We start from the raw sequence: 23,969 nt of genomic DNA, 5'->3' as shown, positions 1-23,969 counted from the left end.
AAATTCAATGACCATAACTCATTTCTTTAGCTTTAAGAATATACAGATGAATCCTAAACGAAGTTGGTTGTTTTGCAGTGTGACAAGAAACCATTTGAAAATCCACAAGACCAAGAGGTTAGTGGTGAATTTGAGTTGTGTCATTAGACCTGTAAAACCAATTACTATCTTGGAAGAGAGTGTGGAGCGGGTTTAATTCCACAAGCTTCACAGAAGAGCAGACATTGAGAAGAAGGAAAATCACACATTTGAAGCAGTATTGGCTCTTTCTGTCTGCTGAGGAAATACTGTATCAGCTTTTGCAGTAACGGGCAATGACGTTGCACAAGAAAACCTTCTCTCGTTCACAGGCTCAATAGCAATAGCAGATGTGAAACATGAGTGCACTCTTATTGTCATTGTACTTTTCTGTTTGATTGCACATTCATGTTAATGTGTAGTTGTGTTTTTGAGCACTTTGGTTTGGAGTTCGTAACACAGTTCACTCAGTCATTAAAATTCACATTTATGTGGGATTTTTAAAGTTGTTTTCTAGTCCTTGGAATGTCATTAATATGCATAAAATATGAATATGTCATGGAAAAGTAATCAAAATGAATAAAATCTTAATATGTCACAGAAATGAATAAAATATATTAATACGTTACGGAAAAGTAATGGAAATGAATAAAATCGTAATATGTCACAGAAAAGTCATGAAATTGTAAGTCCTAATATCTTAATATACCATTAAAAGTTGTGTAAATTAATAAAATCTTAATATGTCATGAAAAAGTTATTAAAATTAAAATCTTGATATGTCATGCAAAAGTTGAGGAAATAAATAAAGTCTTAATATGTCAAGGAAATGTATAATGTATTCATATTTTATGGAAAAGTCATGAAAATGTACATTTTAATATGTCATGCAAAAGTTTTGGAAATTAATTAATATCTTAATATGTCAGAAAATTCATGAAAATATATACAATCTTAATTAACAAGAAAAAGTCCTGAAAATTATTATCTTAATACATCATGGAAAAGTTGAGGAAATGAATAAAATCTTAATACGTGGTAGAAATGAATAAAATCCTAATGTCATGAAAAAACAAAAGTGTGGTAAGTAAATAATACAATTTGGGAAAGTCAGGAATTGGAAATAGCCTTAATTAATATACATTTTGATATGTTTTAAATCTTTCAACTTTTATGTAAATGTATCCAGTAAAATTAATAGAAATGAATTAGTGAAAAGGTGTAGAAACCATGTAAAGTTAAAGCGATAGTTCACCCTAAAATTGTAATTCTGTCATCATTTACTCACCCTCAAGTTGTTCCAAACCTGTATGAATTTCTTCATATTTCCATAGTATTTTTTTTTTTTTTTTTCATACTATGGAAGTCAATGGGGTCCATCAACTATTTGGTTACCCATATTCTTCAAAATATCTTCCTTTGTGTTTAGTAGAAGAAAGATATTCATACAGGTTTGGAGTTTTGAATTTTAATTTTTGGCTGAACTATCCCTTTAACGCAATCCTTCTAGCTACATATTTCAGCAGATATGCCATTTGTTCACAGAATGGTCTATTTCACTTTAACAGCATGTCCATTAGAATCATCCAGCTTGCACCGTTCCTTCCATCGCCTGTATTTGGTGCGAGTTTTCCTGCAGGCAAAACGTGCAATGTCCACCATGAAGATCCAGGAGAGAGTGTAAATAGCCACCCCGCAAACTTTCACTATAAACAATGGCTTTGGAGAGGTTAATTCACAGTACAGCATTCTGCTCCCAACCCCGATCCTCACAGAGGCAAACAGAAGAATGAAGAGCAGGTCCACCACATCTCCAGCTAAACTGTCGTAGCGGCCCATGCGCTTGAGGAACCAGCGGGCCTGCAGGAGCGGGTTGGTGATCTCACTGCCGAAGAGGACAGCGCAGGTCTCGATGCCCGACTCGCCGAGTCCCAGCGCCAGCAGGATTCCAAAGATGCTCATGGTGTGGTGGGCCAACATCACCGGACCCTCGGTGCGGAAATGCACACACCAAGCCATGTCGAAGAAGAAGTATCCCAAGCTGAGAACAAGAGCCAGGATCTGGAGAGATGTGTTTTCAGTGCCTGGAAACAAGAGGAGAGTCAGAAGTCACATCTAATTCATTCTTAAAGGCTTGACATACAGTTGTACTTGACACAATGTGGAGAAATGATCTGACTGTGCGGATCAGCAACGGTGCTGGTTGCTGCATTCATAGGATCGAGTATATCCTGTCATACAGGAAGCTGCAGTTTCAAAACAAAAATTGTTTCGAAAAAAAAAAACTTTTTTGTATATATATATACAGTACAGGCCAAAAGTTTGGAAACATTACTATTTTTAATGTTTTTGAAAGAAGTTTCTTCTGCTCATCAAGCCTGCATTTATTTGATCAAAAATACAGAAAAAAATATGTAATATTGTGATATATTATTACAATTTAAAATAATTAGTTTTCAATTTATTATACTTTAAATTATCATTTATTTCAGTGATGCAAAGCTGAATTTTCAGGATCATTACTCCAGTCTTCAGTGTCACATGTGACATCCCAACGCATTCTATCACATGATCCTTTAGAAATCATTCTAATATTCTGATTTATTATGAGTATTGGAAACAGTTCTGCTGCCTAATATATTTGATGAATAAAAGGTTAAAAAGAACTGCATTTATAAAAAATAAATAAATAAAAAAATTCTAATAATATAAATCTTCTTTACTATCACTTTTTATCAGTTTAACACATCCTTGCTGAATAAAAGTATTGATTTATTTCAAAAAAAGAAAGAAAAAAAATTACTGACCCCAAATTACTGACCAGTATATTGTGGTTACAAAAGATTTTTTTTTTTAAACTTTTTATTCATCAAAGTATCCTAAAAAAGTACCACAGGTTATGAAAAAATATTAAGCAGCAGAACTGTTTCCAACTTTGATAATGAATCATCATATTAGAATGATTTCTAAAGGATCATGTGATAGACTGGAGTAATGATCCTGAAAATTCAGCTTTGCATCACAGAAATAAATGATAATTTAAAGTATAATAAATTGAAAACCAATTATTTTAAATTGTAATAATATATCACAATATTACATTTATTTAATTTTTTTTCTGTATTTTTGATCAAATAAATGCAGGCTTGATGAGCAGAAGAAACTTCTTTCAAAAACATTAAAAATAGTAATGTTTCCAAACTTTTGGCCTGTACTGTATATATATATATATATATATATATATTTATATATATATTTAATATTCATTTGTCTAAAGGTTCAATAAACTGTTCCAAAAGATTCAATACATTGTTCCGAAAGTTGTGGAAATTTATATTTTAATTTGTTATGAAAAAGTTGTGGAAATTAATAAAATCTTAATATGTAGTCGAAATTAATACAATTTTAATATGTCATGGAAAAGTTGTGAAAATTAAGTCAAATGTTCCGATTTAAAAAACTATTTTTTAATTATTTCATAAGTCATGCTTTACAGGGTCATTTAAAGGGGTGGTATAATGCCCTTTTCACAAGATGTAAAATAAGTCTCTGATGTCCCCAGAGTGTGTATGTGAAGTTTTAGTTAAAAATGCCCCACAGATATTTTTATATAGCATGTTAAAGTTGTCCATTTTTGAGAGTGAGCAAAAACGTACCGTTTTGTGTCTGTTCCTTTAAATGCAAATGAGCTGCTGCTCCCAGCACAGAGGTCGGAGCTACAACAGCTTGCCTTTAAAACCACCCCATTAAATAATAATATAATATAATATAATATAAATTATATTCTAATATAACGTGACCTAACCCTTAACCCTAAACATAACCACTGGTAACACTCTTGAAAATTTTAACCCAATACTATATGAGTCATGCTTTACGGTTAAAATCTGCAAGAAATAAAAACTAAACCTATTTATTTTGTTACCACATGTCTTGTGGTGAACAAATAATCTGTGCAAGTTAAAGAAAAAGAAAATGTCTTCGTAATCTGTGGTTAAAATCTGAACATTTGCTTCCCCTCATGCAGGAAGGACGTTCCTCTTCTGATGATGTCAGTTTGACGGCTTGGACAGAATATTCTTATCCTCCAATCATCAGTCTGCTGCAATCAAGCCCTCTATTTTTTCTCATTCAATATTTCATTTCATTCCATTCGGAAATACGTCACAATACTGAAGTAAAAAAGGTTTCAAAACAAGACAGGACAATTTACCTGGGTGTGTGAAAGGCCATGGCCCAGCAATGAAGCCAATGTAGGCAGTCACACAGACGCTCAGGATGCCATGGATCAAAGTTACCAGCCTGCAGTTCCACTCATAATCTCCAACACTGTTCAAGTGACACAGCAACACGTACAGAAAGAACCAGCCAATCAGGCTGCAGCTAGTCTCAATAATCAACCAGGCCATCTCTGCACTGGAAAGACAAAATAGATACAAAGATGAATAAGATATTCAGCAAATATTAGAAATTCCTGTCTGCATAGGGTTTATTATAGTTAACTAAAACTTTGTTTCTTGAAATAAAATAAACCTTAACTGAAAAAAACCAACAAGTTGGCAAGACAGCATTCCTTGCTTTCATTTAGCTTTATTTGATGTAGCTAAAACTGAAATAGAAATTAATAAATGTATATATTTTTAATGTATATAATAATATGTATTAGGCCTATATATATATATTAATATATATATATATATACTTTTTAAAAGAAAATTTTAAATGACAAAACCTATCAAAAACAACAACAACAAAAAAACTCAAATTAAACTGAAAACTGCAAATATGAAAATAAAAACTAATTCAAAATATTAATAAGAACTATAATAGCAACTCATCTGGCATCCAATCAAGACACTTCCTTTCAGAACATTTCTTCTCTATTTTTTAATTTGACAGTGTTTTACACCTTAAATAAGACAAAACAGATAGAAATATTAAGATATACAAAATGTTTAGTGAATATATTTGAAATGCCTGTCTGCATTACGGTTTATAGTTATAGTTATAACCATAAAAATACATTTCTGTAAAATAAAATATTAACTGAAATAAAATATTTAAAAAATTATTTTATTCAATACTTTTGCCAAGGCAGCATTCCTCATTTTCATTTAGTTTAACTTGATATACTAAAATAACTAAAACAATTTATTGAAATAAAAATTAATAAACAATTTATACATATTAAAAATGATAAAAACACACAACAAAATTAATAAAACTTTAATTCACATTTAAATAAAAACAATTTTTTTAAATAATTATTATAATAGCATTTCAGTGGTACTTAAAAACTGGTCTGCACACAACCAAAACACTTTCTTTCAGAATTTGTTTTCTCTATTTTTTTTTATTTAATTATAAAGTTATTTTAAAAAAGTCTAATGAATAACTAAATTGAGTGACAACTGCTCAAATGCATTTTGCATGTACAAACCTCAGATACAACTCAAGCGCATGAACCTAAACATCCTGGAAAATCCATGAAAGCAGCTCCAGGACTCTCCTCAACCCACTGCATTCTCAATGCATTGGGACGTTCAACCTCAAGTGACATGTCCGACAGAAAAATCCCTCCTCTCCCGAGAGTGGTGTGACACGGCAGACACAATCAGAGTGTAAAACTACAACGCTTCTGTTCGCTCTCTTCCTCTTCTCCATGCGGCCTCAAGCGGCTGAGCCTCTTATGAGATTAGACTCTTTACTCCCAATATACACAGGGATAAATTCCAAACTACATTGAGCCATTCATCTGCCCATACAATGACCTAACAGTGGGGTGATGATTTGTGCCCTCGTAAACTTCCAACTTTAATTTCATTCAACCTGTACTGTAGTAACAAGGGAATTGGGCCAATGAGGGAAGTATTGTGCAACGTTTTAATGCCAGGTGTTTGGATGATGTCAATTAAAAGACACAGGATTAGTTTGAGAGTCACAGTATGAACCAATGAGACTGCTAGTCTTTTCTTTCTTTATTGTGACGCCTATATATGAGTGAAACGGCTTCTCGAACAAGAAAAAATGAAGGGCAGAACTTGATTTTTGTCCATCTGGAATTGATTGGATTGTTGTGATTTGCTATTGTTGTGATGTCATGTGAGTGACAGTTTGTCCCGCCCTCATGCCAGTAAACACATCATCAGAGAAGAGAAGAGATGTCGCTGCAAAAGTTATTTTGATTAAAAATTATGCGGGCACATGAATGAAAAAATAATGATGTGGCTGCACAGAAAAATTATTTATAATACTGCAATATTCCATTAAAGGTGCTCTAAGCAATATTACTCGTTTTTTAGGCCGAAACATTTTTTGTCACATACAGTAAACATCTCCTCACTATCCACTAGCTGTCTGTCCCCTGAACACACTGTAAAAAAACACGGTCTCTGTAGACAGCCCAGGCTCCACAAACGGCAACAAAAACAAACTGGCCCAACCTGGACCACGAAACATAACAAACAGTGTTCCAGCCAATAACCGACAAGAATGATTTGGGGGTGGGGGTTGGGGGGTTAGTGCGCATGCACATGAAGGGGGGTGTGGGGAGAGGAGGAGAGAGAAGCATGAAGAGGGAAGTTAGCAAGAGGAGAGATGTCCTAGACAACGACAACGACTAACGTTAGAATTACATTCTCTTGAATTTTGATATGGCCGACACACGACCAAAGAGACGGTGTTCCGATGAACAAATAGCAAAGAAGAGGGGAAAAGAAGAAGGAACGCGCAAAGTCCCGAATTTACATCAGGAAAAGCACGGAAGGGAGGGGGAGGGGACGGGATGAGGAGGAGGGAGGGTCGAGCTAGCCTCCGTTTTGTTTGACAATACTTTGAACGTCAACAAGAAGTGATGTCACCCAGCACCTTTAAGAAACAAGAACTGTCGATTTTGATTTCATGGTGACTTTAACACACTTTGACAGACGTCTATCCATAATCAGAACACACGTTTCCATCATCCTCCTCCCTCTACCCTTGAAGAATGTCCTGAGGATGCGGACGGGTATCTGAGTCCCAGCATTAACTCACATCCAGCTTAGCTATAATCTGAGACAGAGCAAGGTTATTACCTCCCAACAGAGACCTGGAGGAAATAACCTGCAATTCTGAAACGCACATACGTTTCGGTTGTATAATGTAAACACAAACATCAGGATGCGGTCACTTTTCAAGTTCATCCAAGAAGTTTTATAACGATTTATAAACAAAGAAATATGTGTGCACTGAATATGTTATGTTAGCAGTGTTCTGTTCTCATACATGGACACTAATTAAGTATCTGCAGTGTTCAGAGAGACATAAATGCTATAATGATAATCAAAATATTAAACTCACAATTGTAAACATATGGATAAAGATTGTTCTCTGCTGCTCTCATGCACATATACCACATTTATTTAAGCAAATATGATAAAACGTGATAAAATATTAAAGAATTCAGAAACCCTTTTTATTAGCGACACCAGTGGCCGTTATGTGAACTGCAGCCAGCAACGTTGTGCTCGCACTCAAGAACAAGAGGTTGAACGTGATTCAAGGTCCCGATATTCTCACATGGAAGTTCTTTTTTTCGTTCTTCAAGTTAGAAGTTAAAAGTAGTTGGAAATACCTTTGCAGCTGTAGCATATACTGCTTCCTCACGCCATCCACGCTGGCAGACGTCTGCACTGCTCGCGCACTTTCCTCTCAACAACAAAGTAATCACGCAAGTCGACGGACGAGGTAATTAAAATTACACTGCAGATAATTTGATTTTAGGCTAAAGTAGGCTTATTGGCCTATTTGAGACTATACACTATCTGGGTGAGACTGAGTACAGAATTTACAGGAAAGAATGGATCTTTCGCCTGAATAATTTATTTGATGTGTCATTGAACTGGAGAGAGGCTCTCGGGAGCGCGCGTAAACACATCCTTTTGATTTTCCCGGCAAAAACGACCCGAGTTCTTCACATAAAAGTCAGTCTGGCTTTCATAGGCAACCTACCTAGGACGTCGGGAAAGGTCTCATTTTTTAAGTTTCGTTACAAGCAGTTCACACATTGGCAACAGAAAAGCGATACATTACAGTTTTTATATAGCCCCGTTAAACTCTTGAAATTTTTAAAGATGTAATTTGGCATGCTCTCGGGCATTTTGACTTCTGACTTGGTGGTTGGTTGGTTGGTCATCAATTTGATTTTGTTGTTGATTTTTCTATTGTCAGTTTCACTTTCCTTCATGTAAGTCTTTTGAAACGCCCTTTTATTTATTTATCTCTTTTTATTAATGCGCAAAACAATATACAGACAGGTAGGCTGTACAAATAACAATGAGAAACAAAATTAAACAGAAGAGGAAAATGAAGTAGTAAATAGTAGTATATAGAAGAAGTATGTAGAAATGCAATAGTAAATTGAAAATATAAACAAGTTTTGAGAATTAAAAAATATTTCAAACAACTCTAATGCCTGCAGACAATTAGACAATATGATGAATGGTAACTGCCCTTTTACTAAAACCAGCTCCTTAATCATCATGAAAGTTACATAGTTTGTGACGATTTTGTTCAGTAGCCCAAACAAGCAAAAACACTGGATTTTATGAATTCTGTGATGTTTTGTGGTGTTGAACCCCTTTAAATAGTAAATAATTCTTTAAATTACAACAAAGGTAGGCCTATATATATATATATATATATATATATATTAAGTTAGAGTTTAAAAGGACAGCATAACAGAAATGACCCAAATGCACAAAGGTCTCCATAATGTTAGACAAATGAATCCTGATTCAGGACAGCTTGAGCCCTGTGTGTGATTTAAGTAAACTGTAGAGGGCAGCCTTCCTCTATATTTCTTTCATACTTTCCCAATTGAAAACTGTACAAGTCTGGAAGATAAATTAGGTTGAATTACATTTCTTTGCTTTGGTGATGTCTTTCAGACAATTCTGATTACTGTTATAAGCAAGTGTTTTTTTTTTTTTATCATTTCATTATAACAATTATGTGTCTGGAGGTTTTCAGTCTTATTCAGCACTAGAGAATTAAACTCGAAATAACACAGTAATTAAGAAGAGTATATTCAGTGAGGCTGAATGACGTATGCAAACGTGCCCTTAGTAATCTCAATAACAGATATCACTGTGATTTAAATAAAACCTGCCTGATATTTTCGAATGCTTCACTTTAGCAGACAGAGACTCTTCTTCGGTTGAATTCAGATCTGCTAGAGGAAATGATGTATCAAAATTGAAGGTTTCCAAGAAGCTGGAAGCAAACATTGAATGTAACATATCTTTATTTGAATTTTTTTGGGCCAAAATTTATTTTAAAAAAATGCAAGCATCAAACGCATCAAACCACAAGTACTTAATTTACATCCATAAGTGAAATCAAAACATAAAACATTGCGGAACTGTTTGCGAACAATCTACAACGAGAATGATAGTTTGCGCTATTACAACATAATTTCCTCACAAGGACAGGCAGGAAAAAGGTGCCAGTGTAGTATGCAGAGGTTCGACAGTGTTCTGACAGTCTCAAATGACTCGCACTTATATTTAGAGAGTGTAAATATTATTCAAATGCAACATTTGCACAAATATATAAAAAAAGATGCCTGTGTTTCTGTTACATCAATAAATGCAAAGCTTTTTTAAATGAGCAAAATAAGAAAAATGGACAACATCAGCCTACTTTTTCGATTTTTTGATGGTATTTAACTATAACATTGAGGCTAAAAGAATGCATGAGCACAGCTATAATCAAATATGAATTGTCCAAGTGTGGTTTAGAATGGCGAAAAGAGTCCTGAAGATATTAGGTTCAGCTTCCTCCAACACTGATGTAGATAACATGTGTGTCATGTCCTTTTTGAACAAATGTAAAAGCCAAAGCCATCATGTCAGCCACATTCAACAATATGAAACAAGAAAAACTCTGTACATTAGAACAAATCACATTGACGACTGAATGATAGTAACAAAAGTCAAAAACGAAATTATTTAAGGATCCAAAAGTTTTCAGGCTAAACCATACAGCGTCTTTTTATAAAACGTATAATTATTCATGGCGTTTACGAAAACAACAAAAACTTTCCCCTCACCAAATACAGAGACATGCGCAAAACGAACAAGACGACACAAAGGTTTCAGTGTAACTAACATTGATGTGAAATGAAGACACATTTCCGCAGGCACTGCAGTTGAGGCAAAAAACAGAGGGAGCTGCAATTCCCCTCAGCAGTCGAAACACAAAGAGCTACAATTTCCTTCCCTACGACTATTTACAAACAGTAAATGAGCTCTGCAGTAGTTTGAGCTGGACCGTACACACACTATTAAGTGTCAGCTCTGTTTTATTGGCTGAATCCTGGTCATGTTTATCCATTTCCTCGGTTTACTGCCAAGTTGAACGGGGTTTCTTAATATTGTGAAGGGCTGTGTGTACACATCTGTTATCCTCAATGACTTTACGTGGGTTTTTTAAGTAACAGCCTTTTGAAACGGAATTTGCATTTTTTATTTGGTCCATTGGGATTTACTGGAATATCAGAAGACATGACAAAATGTTCTGTTCTGTACATAGAAAACAAAATATGAAAATCAACTGTTTTTTTGTTTGTTTTTTCAAAGTATGCTTTCTGCGGCATCACGCAAGGATTGCAAAACTAAATCTTTTCTGAACGGAGCTTAGAAAAGCACAAGTGGAACGAATTGGGTCACAAATAGGATCAATAAAACATATTTATAATATATACATTTTTGTGGTCTAAAAACAAGATGTCCACACTGCAGTCTGTATCGCGCTGATGAACTGAATTAAATTCAATGGGTAGTGGATGCAAACCAGGTTAAGGTTAGGGTGTAGGGCGGGTTGTTCCAACCCATGTTTGGGTCAAATATGGACCAACCCAACCATTGATTCAAAGTCCCCCTGTAGTCAATCATTGCATCCCTTAAAACTCAAATTCACCAAAATGACATATTTAAGTGTTTTAATTACATATTTAAGAGATCCACTCGTTGATGATCACATGTTGGCGTGATTGGTTACAAGGTAGTTTGTGACGTCAGAAACGAAGCGATTTCAAACCGCGTTTTTGAGACTGTCTTTGGTTCGCTGCAGTTTTAAAGAGAAAATGAATTTGCACATGGTTTGTCTTAAAGCATATTAAAAACACCACGTAGATATATAAACAATATTAAAACCTTCATTTTCACCACAGGGGGACTTTAAATTTGTAAATTAAATTTCAAACCCATCTGTTGAGTTTGTCCATATTTGACCCAAACATGGGTTGAAACAACCCAGCATTTTTGTTGTTTTGAGTGTATTTGTTGACGTGGTGTGTAGGCAATCAGCACTGTGATTGACATCAGCAATTAAATCTTGACATCACTAATGGGATCTATAATCGGCTGCATGGTGGAGTTTTGTGCTGAACTGGTTTGGGAGAAAAAAATCAGGCATCCACTACATAATGGATTTAATCCAGTACGTCATCGCGCTACAGGCTCCAGCGAGGACAGTCTCTTTAAAAAAGACATTGTGTCTCATTCGTTAAACAAGCAGAATGAATTTAGTCTGTTAAAGCATTTTTACATTCAAATCAATGTCACAATTTGCACGGTTCTGTCGCATCGCCAAAGCTTGAGAGGCTGTCCACATTGGATGCGCCAAATCCACTTGTCCTGTTGTTGAAACTATCGGAAGGAGTACGTCAGCACTAGAACGGGCCAACCGTTTACTGACGGCGACTCTAAAGCCTCGTTCAGACTGTCAGTCCAAATCTGTTTTTTGTGCAAATCCGATTGAAATACGACCAGATTTAGCAAGTGTGAACGGCAAAAAAAAAAAATCACATGAAATGCGATCTTTGCAAATCCGTTTCGAGCTACTATCAAATGTGGTTTGAAATCCTATTCAAATCGCATTTCTGGAAATCCACTCTGGGGTGCGTTTCCCGCACAATGATATAACTCGCTGCTTAACTACAATAGTACGATGCATCGTTGAAGTCAACTAGCTAGTCACGACTGTTTCCCAAAACTGTATTGTCGCAAATTGGTCGTTCAACCACGTTGGTTAATGATGTCACGCACGTGGTTGAGTAATAACTACTTTTAATGAATCTGTTTGAGATCGAATTAATGCTAGATGTTTTGCTATAAATTACATCATGGCATCTGAGGACTATTTCTCATTTTTCTCAGTTATTTTGCTTTATTTCCAGATTCAATCATAGGTATATTTAATATATAAATATGTATTCTAAATAAAAGATACAGATTGTACTGAATGTCAGCTTGCTTATTTTGCTCAAGATAAGGATTTATTGAGACCACGTCATGCAAACCAGAAACGATGTTTCTAACCACAGATCGAGAGCTGTCGTTCTAACCACACAACTTAGCGATGCTGTTTGCGAATGTTCGTTGGAACGATGGTTTCGGGAAACACGACTCGTTGAACTATGCCGATAACCGATGCCGGAACTTGCGACCATAGTTGGCTAACGATGCTTTTGGGAAACGCACCACTGATCAGATTTCGCGTGGTTTATGTGACTTTAAAATGTAAAATGGAAACGTCAGACGTTGTTATAGGAAACATGCTAAAAGTCGCTGCTGAAACATGGTTGTGTTGCTTCGAAATGCCGGAGGAGCAGAAAATGAATATATAACGGAGACATGTTTTGAGACTGGTGGAGATTACAGTACGGAATAAAGCCGCGCATTCCAGCGGCAACACATTTACATTTTGTAAATAAGACAACATCTGTATTGCAAACCCTTCGCAGTATTGCAGTTGTTGTTGTTGTTGTTTTTGGCGTATGCCTACCAACGCAACATCATTGCCATAAAAACAATGCAGATATTCCGGAAAACAAAAGAGCGGCATGGGACACACAAATCAGATCAGGGGTGCATTTCCCAAAGCAAACTATGGTCGCAAGTTCCGTCGTTACCAATAGAGTTCAATGGAAATTGCGATCATAGTTGGCCAATGATGGCCAACACACCCCTGAACAGTTGCGATACAAAATGTGGACAGTCAATAATTTTAGATCAGATTCCAATCGGATACACAAATAATCAGATTTGGACTGACAGTGTGAACGTAGACAAAGCGTTGCATCCATTGTAGACAGCATCAATGTAGACCGTTTTTTTTTCAACCAGTTTGCTCTGTAATTCATTTTGCTTGTTTTTCATGGAAAAGGTCCACTGTCTTGAATTGGTCGTTGGTTGAAGAAAAACATTGAAGAACAGTAGAAAATAGAGAACAATCTTCCTTTATGGATCAACTCGCTTACGTCCCATTTATCCAAGCATGAATACTGCTGCTCACACACGAGATACAAAAGTACAGTCCACTTTATCCAGAAAAGGTGGCTGCTCCACAAGACGGCCTCCAGCTCTTAAGACTTGTTGTTGGGTCAGCAGGGAGTAACAATTCCATCTTTAGTCGACGACAATCCTCCGTTTATGAGCTAAGGATGTTGTTCTTTATTTCAGGAAAAAGCGCCATATAATAAAGTTAAATGGATGTTCCTGATGGCCATCTCATCTTGATAATTGCTATGTACTTTGAATAAGAGTTAAGTATACACGGTTACCTGGTCATTGAGAGGTTTCTTTTCCCCATTGACGCCCTTCAGTAGGACAGACTCCTCCGTCTTTTTTGCCTTCATCTCTACGACGATGTCATCTTTGCTCGTCTTCTCCTTGGTGCTGTAGGCATTAATGCTGTAGAGATTACACACCAATAACACACCGATACACAAGACTGCACCATTTGGCTGCACAGATGTTTTACTGTACTCAAAATGATATCATAATCACTTTTTTTTATGTGGTTATGTGGTCCCATAGTGAAGTCGTGTTATTAAAATCTAATGGTTCCTGCTTTAATTTGTTTTTGTATGAATTTCATTCCTAAAATAGTAACATTTGATATGGTTCTATACACTACGTTAGTAAATGCAATAGTAATAATAATACTTCTCCATCTTGGTTCATGTTCATTTTTATGTACACTAGCATTCAAAAGTTTGTCAGTAAGATTTGTTTTGGGGTTTTGAAAGAAATGAATACTTTTATTCAGGAAGGATGCATTAAATTAGATAAAAAGTTACAGTAATACAAGTTTAATGTTACAAAAGATTTCTGTTTCACATAAGTGCTGTTCTTTTGAACTTTCCGTTCATCAAAGAATCCTGAAAATATGTGCAATGTTTTCAACATTAATAATACTATGAATTGTTTCTTGAGCAGCAAATCAGCATATTAGAATGATTTCTAAAGGATCATGTGACACTGAAGACTGAAGTAATGACTGTTTTGGCATCACTAGATATTAAAAGATAAAAATAGTGAATGGTGAATAGAAGATACTTTTTTCATAAAATGAAAAAAATTGCCGACAACAAACTTTTAAAAGGTAGTTTATACTAATACATTTTGAATAGTTCAAGTTGGATAAATTAACATTAATGTAGTATGAACGAACATGAATTAACAATGAACGCATATATTTATAAATTACCATTAACCTAGATTAATAAATGCTGTAAAAACATTTAGCTCATGACACCTAATATAAACGAACCCTAATTAAACCATATTATTCAATGTTTTCATGAAACAGTACTAGAGATGCCCAAACTTTTAACTGGTAGTTCATGTGTCATATACCATAAAGTTCACATGGTGGTACTGCAGGATACTTAAAAAAAATACCATGGCATCTTTAGATGCAAAAAACTTGATAATACCATATCAACTTGTATAATAATGCAGGGTTTTTTAGACCCCCAAATATGACCATCCTCATGCAGGACCACTATTGTTAAAATGGAGCTATGTATTGTCATGTGTAAAGACCCAATTTTTACAGTAAAAATGTTATATTATAAATATGAGTAAAATATTATTTTGAAAATATTTGTATTTATTACATAACATTATTATGTTTTTGTTTCTACATACTATAGTACCGTACTGTCTGATTTATTAATTATTTATTTATTTGGATTAATGTTTTTTGTTTTTTTAAATGCTCAATTTTTATTTGATTTGATTTAATGATAATTTGTATAATTATTTATTTGTTTAAAAAAAAAAAATGTTTTTCTCTAAACTTATCCACAGACCCTCTCGCACTCCAATGCAGCCAGTTTGAAAACCCCTGTACAAATGTATACGAATAAACTGGATAGAATGGAGAAATAAATAAATATTACATACATTTCTTGTTTGCCTGAGCGTCCACAGGGTAACTTGCCCTTTTTATACAGGAAGTAGAAGACGCTGCCCAGGATGGCCAGCAACAGGATGCTCACAATAATCACCACAATAATCACTCCACTATTATCAACTGCAAAGAGAACAAGAGACGTCAACATTAGCATGACTGGCTGACATATAATAACCAATGAATTACCCTTTCAACAAGACTAATTAAGACTAGATTAATTCATGCTGAAATGCAATAAATGTGCTTTCGGGCAAAATACAAAAGTGAAATCCCATACCAGATCACGAAAAGAACACTGAAGGGCACGTTACACTGCACTTTTTAACAATGGCTGGAACATTTGGATTCAAAACGTGGGCCACATGACATTAAGGACGCACGTCCTTGTAAATGAGACGAGTTTGGTATATGAAACATATAATTAAAGTGTTTTAGTAAAATGGAATAAGAGACTCATATTCCTCAGAGTCAAATAAAGAAAATTAAGGAGTGCCATTTAGAGGAAGCGTCATCAAATGCTATAAATAAACACTGAGAGACGACAAACAATTGTCTGGGAATGGATTTTATGAGTTAAATCTACTCAATAAAACAGCAGGCTGCCACCACTATGTTCACCATAATAATTTAACAGTCTCAGTTGCAGCCCAGCACTTCAAAACATTTGTTAATATATTCGCATAGAACTAATTATACATTCATCTTGGAAAACATTCAGCGCTAGATCTGCCCCTGCTATCTGAAGTAATGTCTGCTTCAATTTTTGCTAGCTTTTTTTTGCACTATGACTTTTCTTCACACAGAATTTTAAATATGCCCAGAGGCCGACACGAAGAGCCAAGCTAACCGAGCTGCTGTGGAGGCTTCGCCATATAAAATCTATGAATTATTCAAGTACATAAGATGATCTTTCATTGTTTGGTTGGGATGGATTTTGTAGGGATTAAATGGACCGGGTGTTGATTTAAAACTTATGATGTGTTATGAACAGAAGATGAAAAAAATAAATGTTACCTGAAGTTTTTCTAGCCGTTGGAGTCTGGGAGAATGGAACTGGGCGAAAACAAAGAACAACATTAACATTTTTGATTCCAAACTGCCAGTATCGCCAGTGAAATCAAACAAGTGACAGTAAAGCAACATTTATTACTATGTTACATCTGTTTTTAACATAAGAAATGCACCAAATAAGCATATTAGAAGGATTTCTGAAGGGTGATGTGACACTGAAGACTGGAGTAATGATGCTGAATATTTTAAAATATATTAAAATAGAAAACAGTTATTTTAAAATTGTAATAATATTTCACAATAATACTGTTTTTACTGTATTTTTTTATCAAATAAATGCAGCCTTGAAGAACAGAAGAGTTCTTACTGACCCCAAACTTTTGAACGGTAGTGTATGTACAAATTTTGATCCCCAATAAATGATATTAATCTAAATAGATACCCAAATATTAAATTAAATAATTGTAGTCATTTTATACATTTAATTTTAAATAATAAATCATATAAAAAATATAAAAAAATTAATAATGTATGTATAAAATTGTACACAGTAATCGTATGTATAGATATTACATCTACCTATATTAAAATAAATATTACATGTATAACTATACAATACATTTAGTCAATTATATTTAAATTCATTGAATGTATAATCAAAAATACTATATTTAACATAATTGATCATTTTCATTTTCATTAATTATAGTGATTATGTTTCCTGATTTTCAGTGTAAACAAGGAAAATGGACTCTTACTGCTCCTGATGTTGTAGGTCTTGGTCTCTATTCCAAAGTCATTTGTTGAATTGCAGATAGCAACAATGTCAGTGGTAACTTTAAGCATCACAACACTGTGGACTTGCTCCTCCATCTCTCTTTTAACAACCTCACGCCAGCTCTGAGAGTACAACACACACATACAAGACAAAAGCGTCAATCCAAGCGCTGTGTAACACGAGCAGAGGACTGAGAGGAAATCTGTGTTACCTGGCTGCCAGTGATGCTCCAAGTGATGGCGGGTCGAGGGTGACCTCTCACCTCACAGCTCAAATTTAACCACCCCCCGACCTTCTCTGTCAGCTCAATCTCCCTCTCCGCATCCTTCATCTGAGGCGCACCTAGAGGAACAGATCCAGTAACAACTTTAGAAATGTACAGCTCTTTTCAGCAGTTTATTATGCCCTTTATTATGTTCAATTATATATTTTACACTGTAAAATGCAGTCCTGTTAAGTTCCTGTCTCTGTGAAGCCCCTCCTACTGAAAAGTGCAATGTGCTCTCATTGGTCAGCTAGTCCAGTGTGTTGTGATTGGTCAACCGCTTCCAGCGTGTTTCGGAAATGTCACGCCCTTACCATAACTGTGAGTTTCAAGTTTTTTTTTTACAGTCTATGGTTTCAACACACTACTAATGCAACTCAACCAGGCCTCGCCAGTTTTTTGCGAATGCCTTGGGCCGTCAGGGTTGGGTTAAGGGATGAGGCGAGGACTCAAGATGCAGAAATAATGTGCTTTTTATTTAATTGTAAAATTAAAGAGAAACTACCCCGTAGGGGGGAAATTTGACTGACAGCAGGGCTGGGCTGGAAACAGCAAGACAAGGCTTCGCAGGGCTAGACACGATCACACGCCATGTGCTGAAACAAAACAAGGCACGAACACGCAGCCAATGAGAGCACTCACCGACTGTGTATCCGCACAAAACAGGACAACATAAAAGCACATGGCCGATGAAACACGAGCCACGTGCTACACAGAACAAAACACACACATGGACAGAAGAGCGTACGGCCTGACGCTGGATGCTCATTCCGTGCACTTAGCCGCTTACAACAGAAGACAAATAAATGGAGCATGAACGTCCGAACCCTGACACAGAACCAGAACTAGAACTAGAAACTAGACCGAACTCTTTGTGCTTTGTTACTTTGCAAAAAAAAAAATCATGCTCAAACAGCAAGTTACACTAAAGAAAATTAGTGAAAATGTAAAAAGCATAAAAGGTCCTTCTTAAGGCCCCGATCACACCTAACGCGTTTTTCAGATTCGAAAACACGAGGTGCACAGCACTGCCCCGTCACACAGAACGAGCAGTGCGCTGTGTTTTTTATGTTGCTAGGCAACCACTGAAACAGCTGTCCTGTCAGTCAAGTAAACGTCAAATCAGCTTTTTATTAACTTTATTTACTTTCTGTTAACATTGTGGTAGTTACGTTTCCTTAAGTCGTTAAGCTCCTGGTAACCCGCGAGAGCACCACATGTTTATCCTCCATCATCGCACTCTCCGGGCGTTCAAGCAACTGTAGCTTTCATCACTAAAATGGAAGGCCCGCCTCTCCATTCATTCGATTGGACAGTGGAAAAAAAACACGATGACGTCGGGCGCTTTTTCCGCTCGGAGTTGCTTTTTATTCAACTGCAAAAACACGAGGCGCAGCAGGCGCATAAACAGCGCGCAGAACCCTCACTGCCATTGTAAACCAATTGAAAAAAGGCACCTCTCACTGCAAAAAACGCGTCAGGTGTGATCGGGGCCTAAAAGTGCAGTATGTTCTTTCTCGAAGTCGTTGCTGAACATTGTTGATATTTGAAATCAACCCAAACAAACACACGCCTCTCTTCATTGCTCCGCCTCCAAAGCGCACCCTCCAATCCTAACTGCCCTGTTTCAAGTTGGTCTCGAACCCTGATCGCTGGCATGCGAGGCAAGTGCACTAGCAAACAGTAAACACTGCATTCTCTAGCAGTCACCAGTCTGCACAACTCTCACTAGCTGGCCTCTGTTACACACGCAATGCAAGAGTGGCTGTCTATTTATCGTAGCAGAAGCGCAACGAAATAAGGCTTCACGAAAAATAAAGCGAAGATGATGAACGAACGACAAGAAAGCACAAAAAATTGACATACATACACAAGAGACAATACAAACAAGAGTTCATGTTAAATGTCAAAAGCACAGCAGTTTGAAGACAAACCTTTTTTTCTAATATTAACGCGGGTCCTAAAGCTCTTTCCTGATCATATCCTTTCAGTTTCCAGTGATATTCTTATGAGCTTTTCTCTTTTGTAATGTCTCTCAGCCATCTCTCTTTCTACAGTCTTCCTTCAAATCTCCCTCTTGCTCGCTCTCTCTCCTCCACTGTAATACGCCCCCAAATGCTGATTGGCTACATGTCTGGTTATGTTGGTCCAACCAACTTTCAAACAGCGTTTTTCAGATATCACCTACTCCACCTTTAAATACTTGATGAGCTCTTCCTTACCCTGTACGATGATATGGATAGAACCGCTGGTCAGCAGGCCTGGAAGAGACGGTACAGTCACTTCACAGTCATACTGTCCAGCTGTGTCAAATGTGGCGTCCTGCAGCTGCATTATGTGTCCTCTTCCGACCTCAATCCCTTCCTACACACAAACAAATTCACGCAAACAAATTTAGCGAGGAACAGATGGGGTGAAAAGAAGCTCTAAACAGAATGTGGAAGACTAAATGAATGTGTCCACACTGCAGTGTTACCTTAAACCACACAGTAGCGGTCTCTAAAGACGACAGGGCATTGCAGGTCGCTGTCAGACTCTCTCCTTTCAGCATGACCTCGGAGTCTTTGGGCATCACCACAGCTGGGTCCAGATCTGCACACACACACACACACATACACATAAACCTAGGCATCTGTGAACTGTACCTGTCGCAGCAAATGAAGCGTTCTGGTTGAGTACCATCTGTAAACGGTCAATAATTGACTGAAAGGAATTATATCAGCTTCATTTAATGAGGGTGAGTAAGTGTTGACAGAATTCATTTTTATTCATATTGCACCAGCAAAACATAATTACTTTATTATTATTATTTATTTATTTTTGAATACTATATGTATTTTACAATATAGAAATTATATATAAAATGAATAATAAAAAAAAAAATAAAGAGAATAACTTTTCATTTTTCAACAAAAAGTTCACTGCTAATACATTTGGCTTTTTTTCTCCCAATTTGTTATTCACTTTGGACTAAAGCATCTGCAAAATTGATAAATGTACACTACAGTTCAAAAGTATGGGGATGGTAATATTTTTTTAATATTTTTTGAAAGAATTCTCTTATTCTCAAAAGGGCTGCATTTATTTGATCAAAAATACAGTAAAATAGTAATGTTGTGGAATATCTTGTAGTCTTTAGTGTTATTTCTTCAGAAATCATTCTAATATGTTGATTTGATGCTCAAGAAACATTTATTATTATTATTATTATTGTTGAAAGCGTCAATGATTATTGCTTAATATTTTTGTGGAAACTGATTATTTTTTTCAGGATTCTTTGATAAATATTTATATGAAATATATATTTGTTTGTAATAACGTACAAATCTGCCATGTTTGATAAATTGAATGCATCCTTGCTGAATAAAAGTATGAATTTCTTTAAAAAACAGAATAGTAAATGTTATTCAACATTATTAAGATACTAGTTCTAATGGATGATCATATTGTGGTGGTGGGCAATTTATTTCTAGTTTCAAAATCAGGGTGTGTAAAATTGAGAAGCAGAACTCACAGTGCACAGTGAGCTGTAGGGTGTCCACCACCTCATCATGGTTCACTGCATCCAGGTCCAGAGAGTGACATTCATACACATCACTGTCTGCTCGAGACACCTCCTTCAGAACCAGCAGCCCATGATAGGAATCCAGCTCCACATCTGACTGTTATGAGCAGGACACAGAGAACAGTGGGAATGTCTATCATACTGATAAAGATTTCCCTTAAAGGTCCCATTGCATGGATTATTTGATTATTTTAGAATGTTTCCTGGGGTGCCCTTATAATGTTAGTATGCTTTTTAGATCAAAAGTTGTTATAATTTAGAAATAAAAGGCATATTTCCTAGCCTGATTTTAGCCTCTGATTTGAACGCTCTGTTTGAAGGGGCGTGTCTGCTGTGAGACTTCAGTGTAAACGCCCACTGCTGTGATTGGCTGACATGCTTGCATATGAAACATCTCGCATTACACGTGGAACTCTCTCGAAAACTTTTACTATTACAGCTATTATACGTTTTTACTATTACAGCTGTCGGGATTAACGAATCGTGAGAAGTTTTTTAAGTATTTAGATCTATTCCCATCACATAAAAGGTTGCAGTGATGAGCATTGAGCAGATGACAGCCTGTTGATCGCGTGAATGAAGATCTTATCATTGCAACGCAGTTTCTGCACTCTCACTAATGCTTTCACCAATGCAAACATGAGGTAAGTACAGTAAGAGCTTCGTTGTGCAGCGTAACAGCATCATTGATTTCATAACGAGTTTTGGCAAGTGTCCAGATAAACTCTCGCTGTGTGATTGACAGCTTGGGCGATTGGAAAGGGATTGTTCTTTGATCGCTTTCTGTATATATTTTAATCACAGTTTAAATAAGATTATTTTCATCCTGCTAAGAGAAACGACGTGAAGTTGATCGTTTAGTCACTGGCTTCATTTACTGATGCATAAACAGTATTGAACGACTTTAAGAGAAAGATTATCTGTCTGAACTTCACATAACCCCACTGGTTCTTCAGAGGCTCGGATGAAGGAACTAAAAAAATACTTTTGTGTTCATTTGTGCATGCAAACACTGAGCAACTGCCATGCTTCGCTCGTTTGCAAGCCATGATGTCTCTCGATGTCTCTCAGAACCACTTCTGTCCTGATTTCTTCAAAGGGAGGGTTTATTGGCGGGTACTTTTTTTTTTCTTTTTCAGATCTTTCGATCTAGACAAAATAAGCTTGTGCAATTTGCATGAATGCGCAAGGAGACGATAGAAAAACATACGGAGAGCAGCTTTTGTTTCTGCTCTGACAGCCCCAAGACCACACCGAACTGTCAGAAAAAGTGTGTTAGAAATCAGGAATGGTGAGAGAACATTGTGCTTGGTAAATTTTTCATCTTTAAACCAAACTTGGGTCTCCAGCCGACAAAGTTTGAATCCCGTCTGGCTAGCACGCATCCTATAATGTTTACGCATTAAGTCAGAAGGCGGTCTTTTGTGGCTGTTGAACCGCATTCGACCACATGAGCGTTTACACTACGAAAGCAATGAAATTGCATCAAATGCGTTTTCGACTACCTCTGGAAGTGGTCAAAAGTGGACAAGCTCAAAACGTTTTAGACCCCGTTCACACCTGTATATAGCTCCGTCCACTTGTGAAGCGATTGACCAAAACACATCTTCATACCAGGTGTAAACAGGGCCTAAGATTGAGGGGCTGTTTACACGACACCGTTTTCAACTAAAAACGTAAAACTTTTTATGTGTTTTGGCCGTTAGTTTTCATGACAACGGCGTTTTGGCTGCCTGAAAACGCAAACTTTTGAAAATGGGTTTCAAAGTGCAATTTTTTGAAAACGGTCTCTGTGTAAACAACAAAAAACGCGAATCTCTGAAGACGATGACGTAATGCACATGCGTATTACGTGTTCAATCTATAGTGTTTCATCGCCATCTAATGGCCTGGCAGCAGAATACAGGGGTTTTTATTCGTTTTGGCAGATCCGTGTGAATGGGGGATCGTTTTGAAAACTGGTGCCGTCTGAACGCGGAAAACTCAAAGGAAAAACTTCTCCGTTTTAAGCATATTGTTGTCGTGTAAACGTACCCTAAATCTGTGCGTATGCGCGTTTTATAAATGAGGCCCAGTGTCATTAAAGCAAATGCATACATAACACTTACAAAAAGCTGCAAGTCAGTAATGGCACTGTTCTGTCTGTGCATATCAACCACATTGTCTGAGCTAGACGTCTGCTACGTCCGCTTCTTCTCAATGCTTTACAGCCTCCCATTCAGGAAAAACGGGTCCGAATAAAAAGAGAAAAAAAGAGGCTATTCTCACTTGTTCTCGGTTGAAAATGATGGGTGCTGGGGGGTTCCCATCGCCTTGGCAACGGATCTCCACTGTGTCCCCCTCTTTGACCAAGCCCTCAGGCGATTCTTTCCATATCTCCACGCTGCTTGTTGGGTCTATATGACACACGAACATACACAAAGACCAAGGGGCCATGAATCTTAATCCATTCATAAGCATCTTACCAACGCAAAATAATTCTCACAATCAATTATTTAGTCAAATCTGACAAAGCAGACCTTCATAGCTGTGTCATGACGAACACAACTCAAAGTTTATCATTACCTGTGACGTACTGACGCTATCTGAAATATTAAAAACATGAAACAGGAAAATATGGGTCCTTTCATATAAAACCATGTCAGACATGTCTTTAAGCCTTGTGTTCGCACAAAGATTGTCATCAGATTCATATATAGGTTTTGTCTACAATGAAACTGAAAATTGCATGTAATGATAAAATCATGTCAGTAAAGTCAAATATGATGTCTAAAATGCATGGATGTAAAGTGGGATTTTGGACCAATGAGATTTCACAGTGGGCGGAGCTATCCAGCATGATGCAACAGATACAGAAACCAAGCAACCAACAAAATGTTGTGTAGCTTGTTTTATATAGAACCTTAAAGGGTTCTGTCAGGCATTTCATATATAGAAACTTTTAGGGGTTACCATCATGTGATCATTTTATGTATTTAGTTTTAATTTATTTTTCATTTTAATTACATTTTATTAACTAAACAGCTCATAAACATACTTTATCACTAGTAAAATTGAAATAACTCGTTAAACATGAAAGTATTTGT

At 36.3% G+C, this 23,969-nt stretch overlaps 2 protein-coding genes across 3 annotated transcripts in view; both read right to left on the bottom strand.

Moving 5' to 3' along the window:
• Positions 1 to 1,337: 1,337 nt before the first annotated feature.
• Positions 1,338 to 5,666, bottom strand: tlcd5b (TLC domain containing 5b). Its single transcript, XM_084415094.1, has 3 exons — positions 5,459 to 5,666; positions 4,232 to 4,434; positions 1,338 to 2,102 (listed from the first exon to the last, which is right to left on the bottom strand). Exons 2-3 carry the CDS (start codon positions 4,425 to 4,427, stop codon positions 1,570 to 1,572), a joined length of 729 nt encoding a protein of 242 aa, XP_084271220.1. The 5' UTR covers positions 4,428 to 4,434; positions 5,459 to 5,666; the 3' UTR covers positions 1,338 to 1,569.
• Positions 5,667 to 9,264: 3,598 nt separating this feature from the next.
• The window catches only part of mcama (melanoma cell adhesion molecule a), a 60,210-nt gene continuing 45,505 nt past the window's right edge, over positions 9,265 to 23,969 (bottom strand). Inside the window, exons 7-16 of one of the 2 annotated variants that reach the window (XM_084413079.1) lie at positions 23,152 to 23,279; positions 20,833 to 20,980; positions 19,795 to 19,910; positions 19,541 to 19,682; positions 17,265 to 17,395; positions 17,034 to 17,175; positions 16,279 to 16,317; positions 15,255 to 15,384; positions 13,625 to 13,754; positions 9,265 to 13,512 (exon numbers count right to left, since the gene is read on the bottom strand). In XM_084413079.1, the coding sequence (XP_084269205.1) occupies positions 13,492 to 13,512; positions 13,625 to 13,754; positions 15,255 to 15,384; positions 16,279 to 16,317; positions 17,034 to 17,175; positions 17,265 to 17,395; positions 19,541 to 19,682; positions 19,795 to 19,910; positions 20,833 to 20,980; positions 23,152 to 23,279 (1,127 nt within the window). In that variant the 3' untranslated portion in view covers positions 9,265 to 13,491. The remainder of the gene's footprint in view (positions 13,513 to 13,624; positions 13,755 to 15,254; positions 15,385 to 16,278; positions 16,318 to 17,033; positions 17,176 to 17,264; positions 17,396 to 19,540; positions 19,683 to 19,794; positions 19,911 to 20,832; positions 20,981 to 23,151; positions 23,280 to 23,969) is intronic. The other variant, XM_084413080.1, reaches the window with a different exon arrangement.

Source organism: Rutilus rutilus (assembly GCF_951802725.1).
Source record: "Rutilus rutilus genome assembly, chromosome: 7".
Lineage (NCBI taxonomy): Eukaryota > Metazoa > Chordata > Actinopteri > Cypriniformes > Leuciscidae > Rutilus > Rutilus rutilus.
This window is presented reverse-complemented; position numbering and strand designations above follow the sequence as displayed.

What these genes read in the sequence shown, in the direction of transcription:
- tlcd5b (XM_084415094.1), bottom strand. Translation starts at nt 4,427, where the DNA reads ATGGCCTGGTTGATTATTGAGACTAGCTGCAGCCTGATTGGCTGGTTC. An exon ending in ATGGCCTTTCACACACCCAG is followed by an intron (nt 2,103 to 4,231) that starts GTAAATTGTCCT and finishes TCTTGTTTCCAG; the next exon opens with GCACTGAAAACACATCTCTC.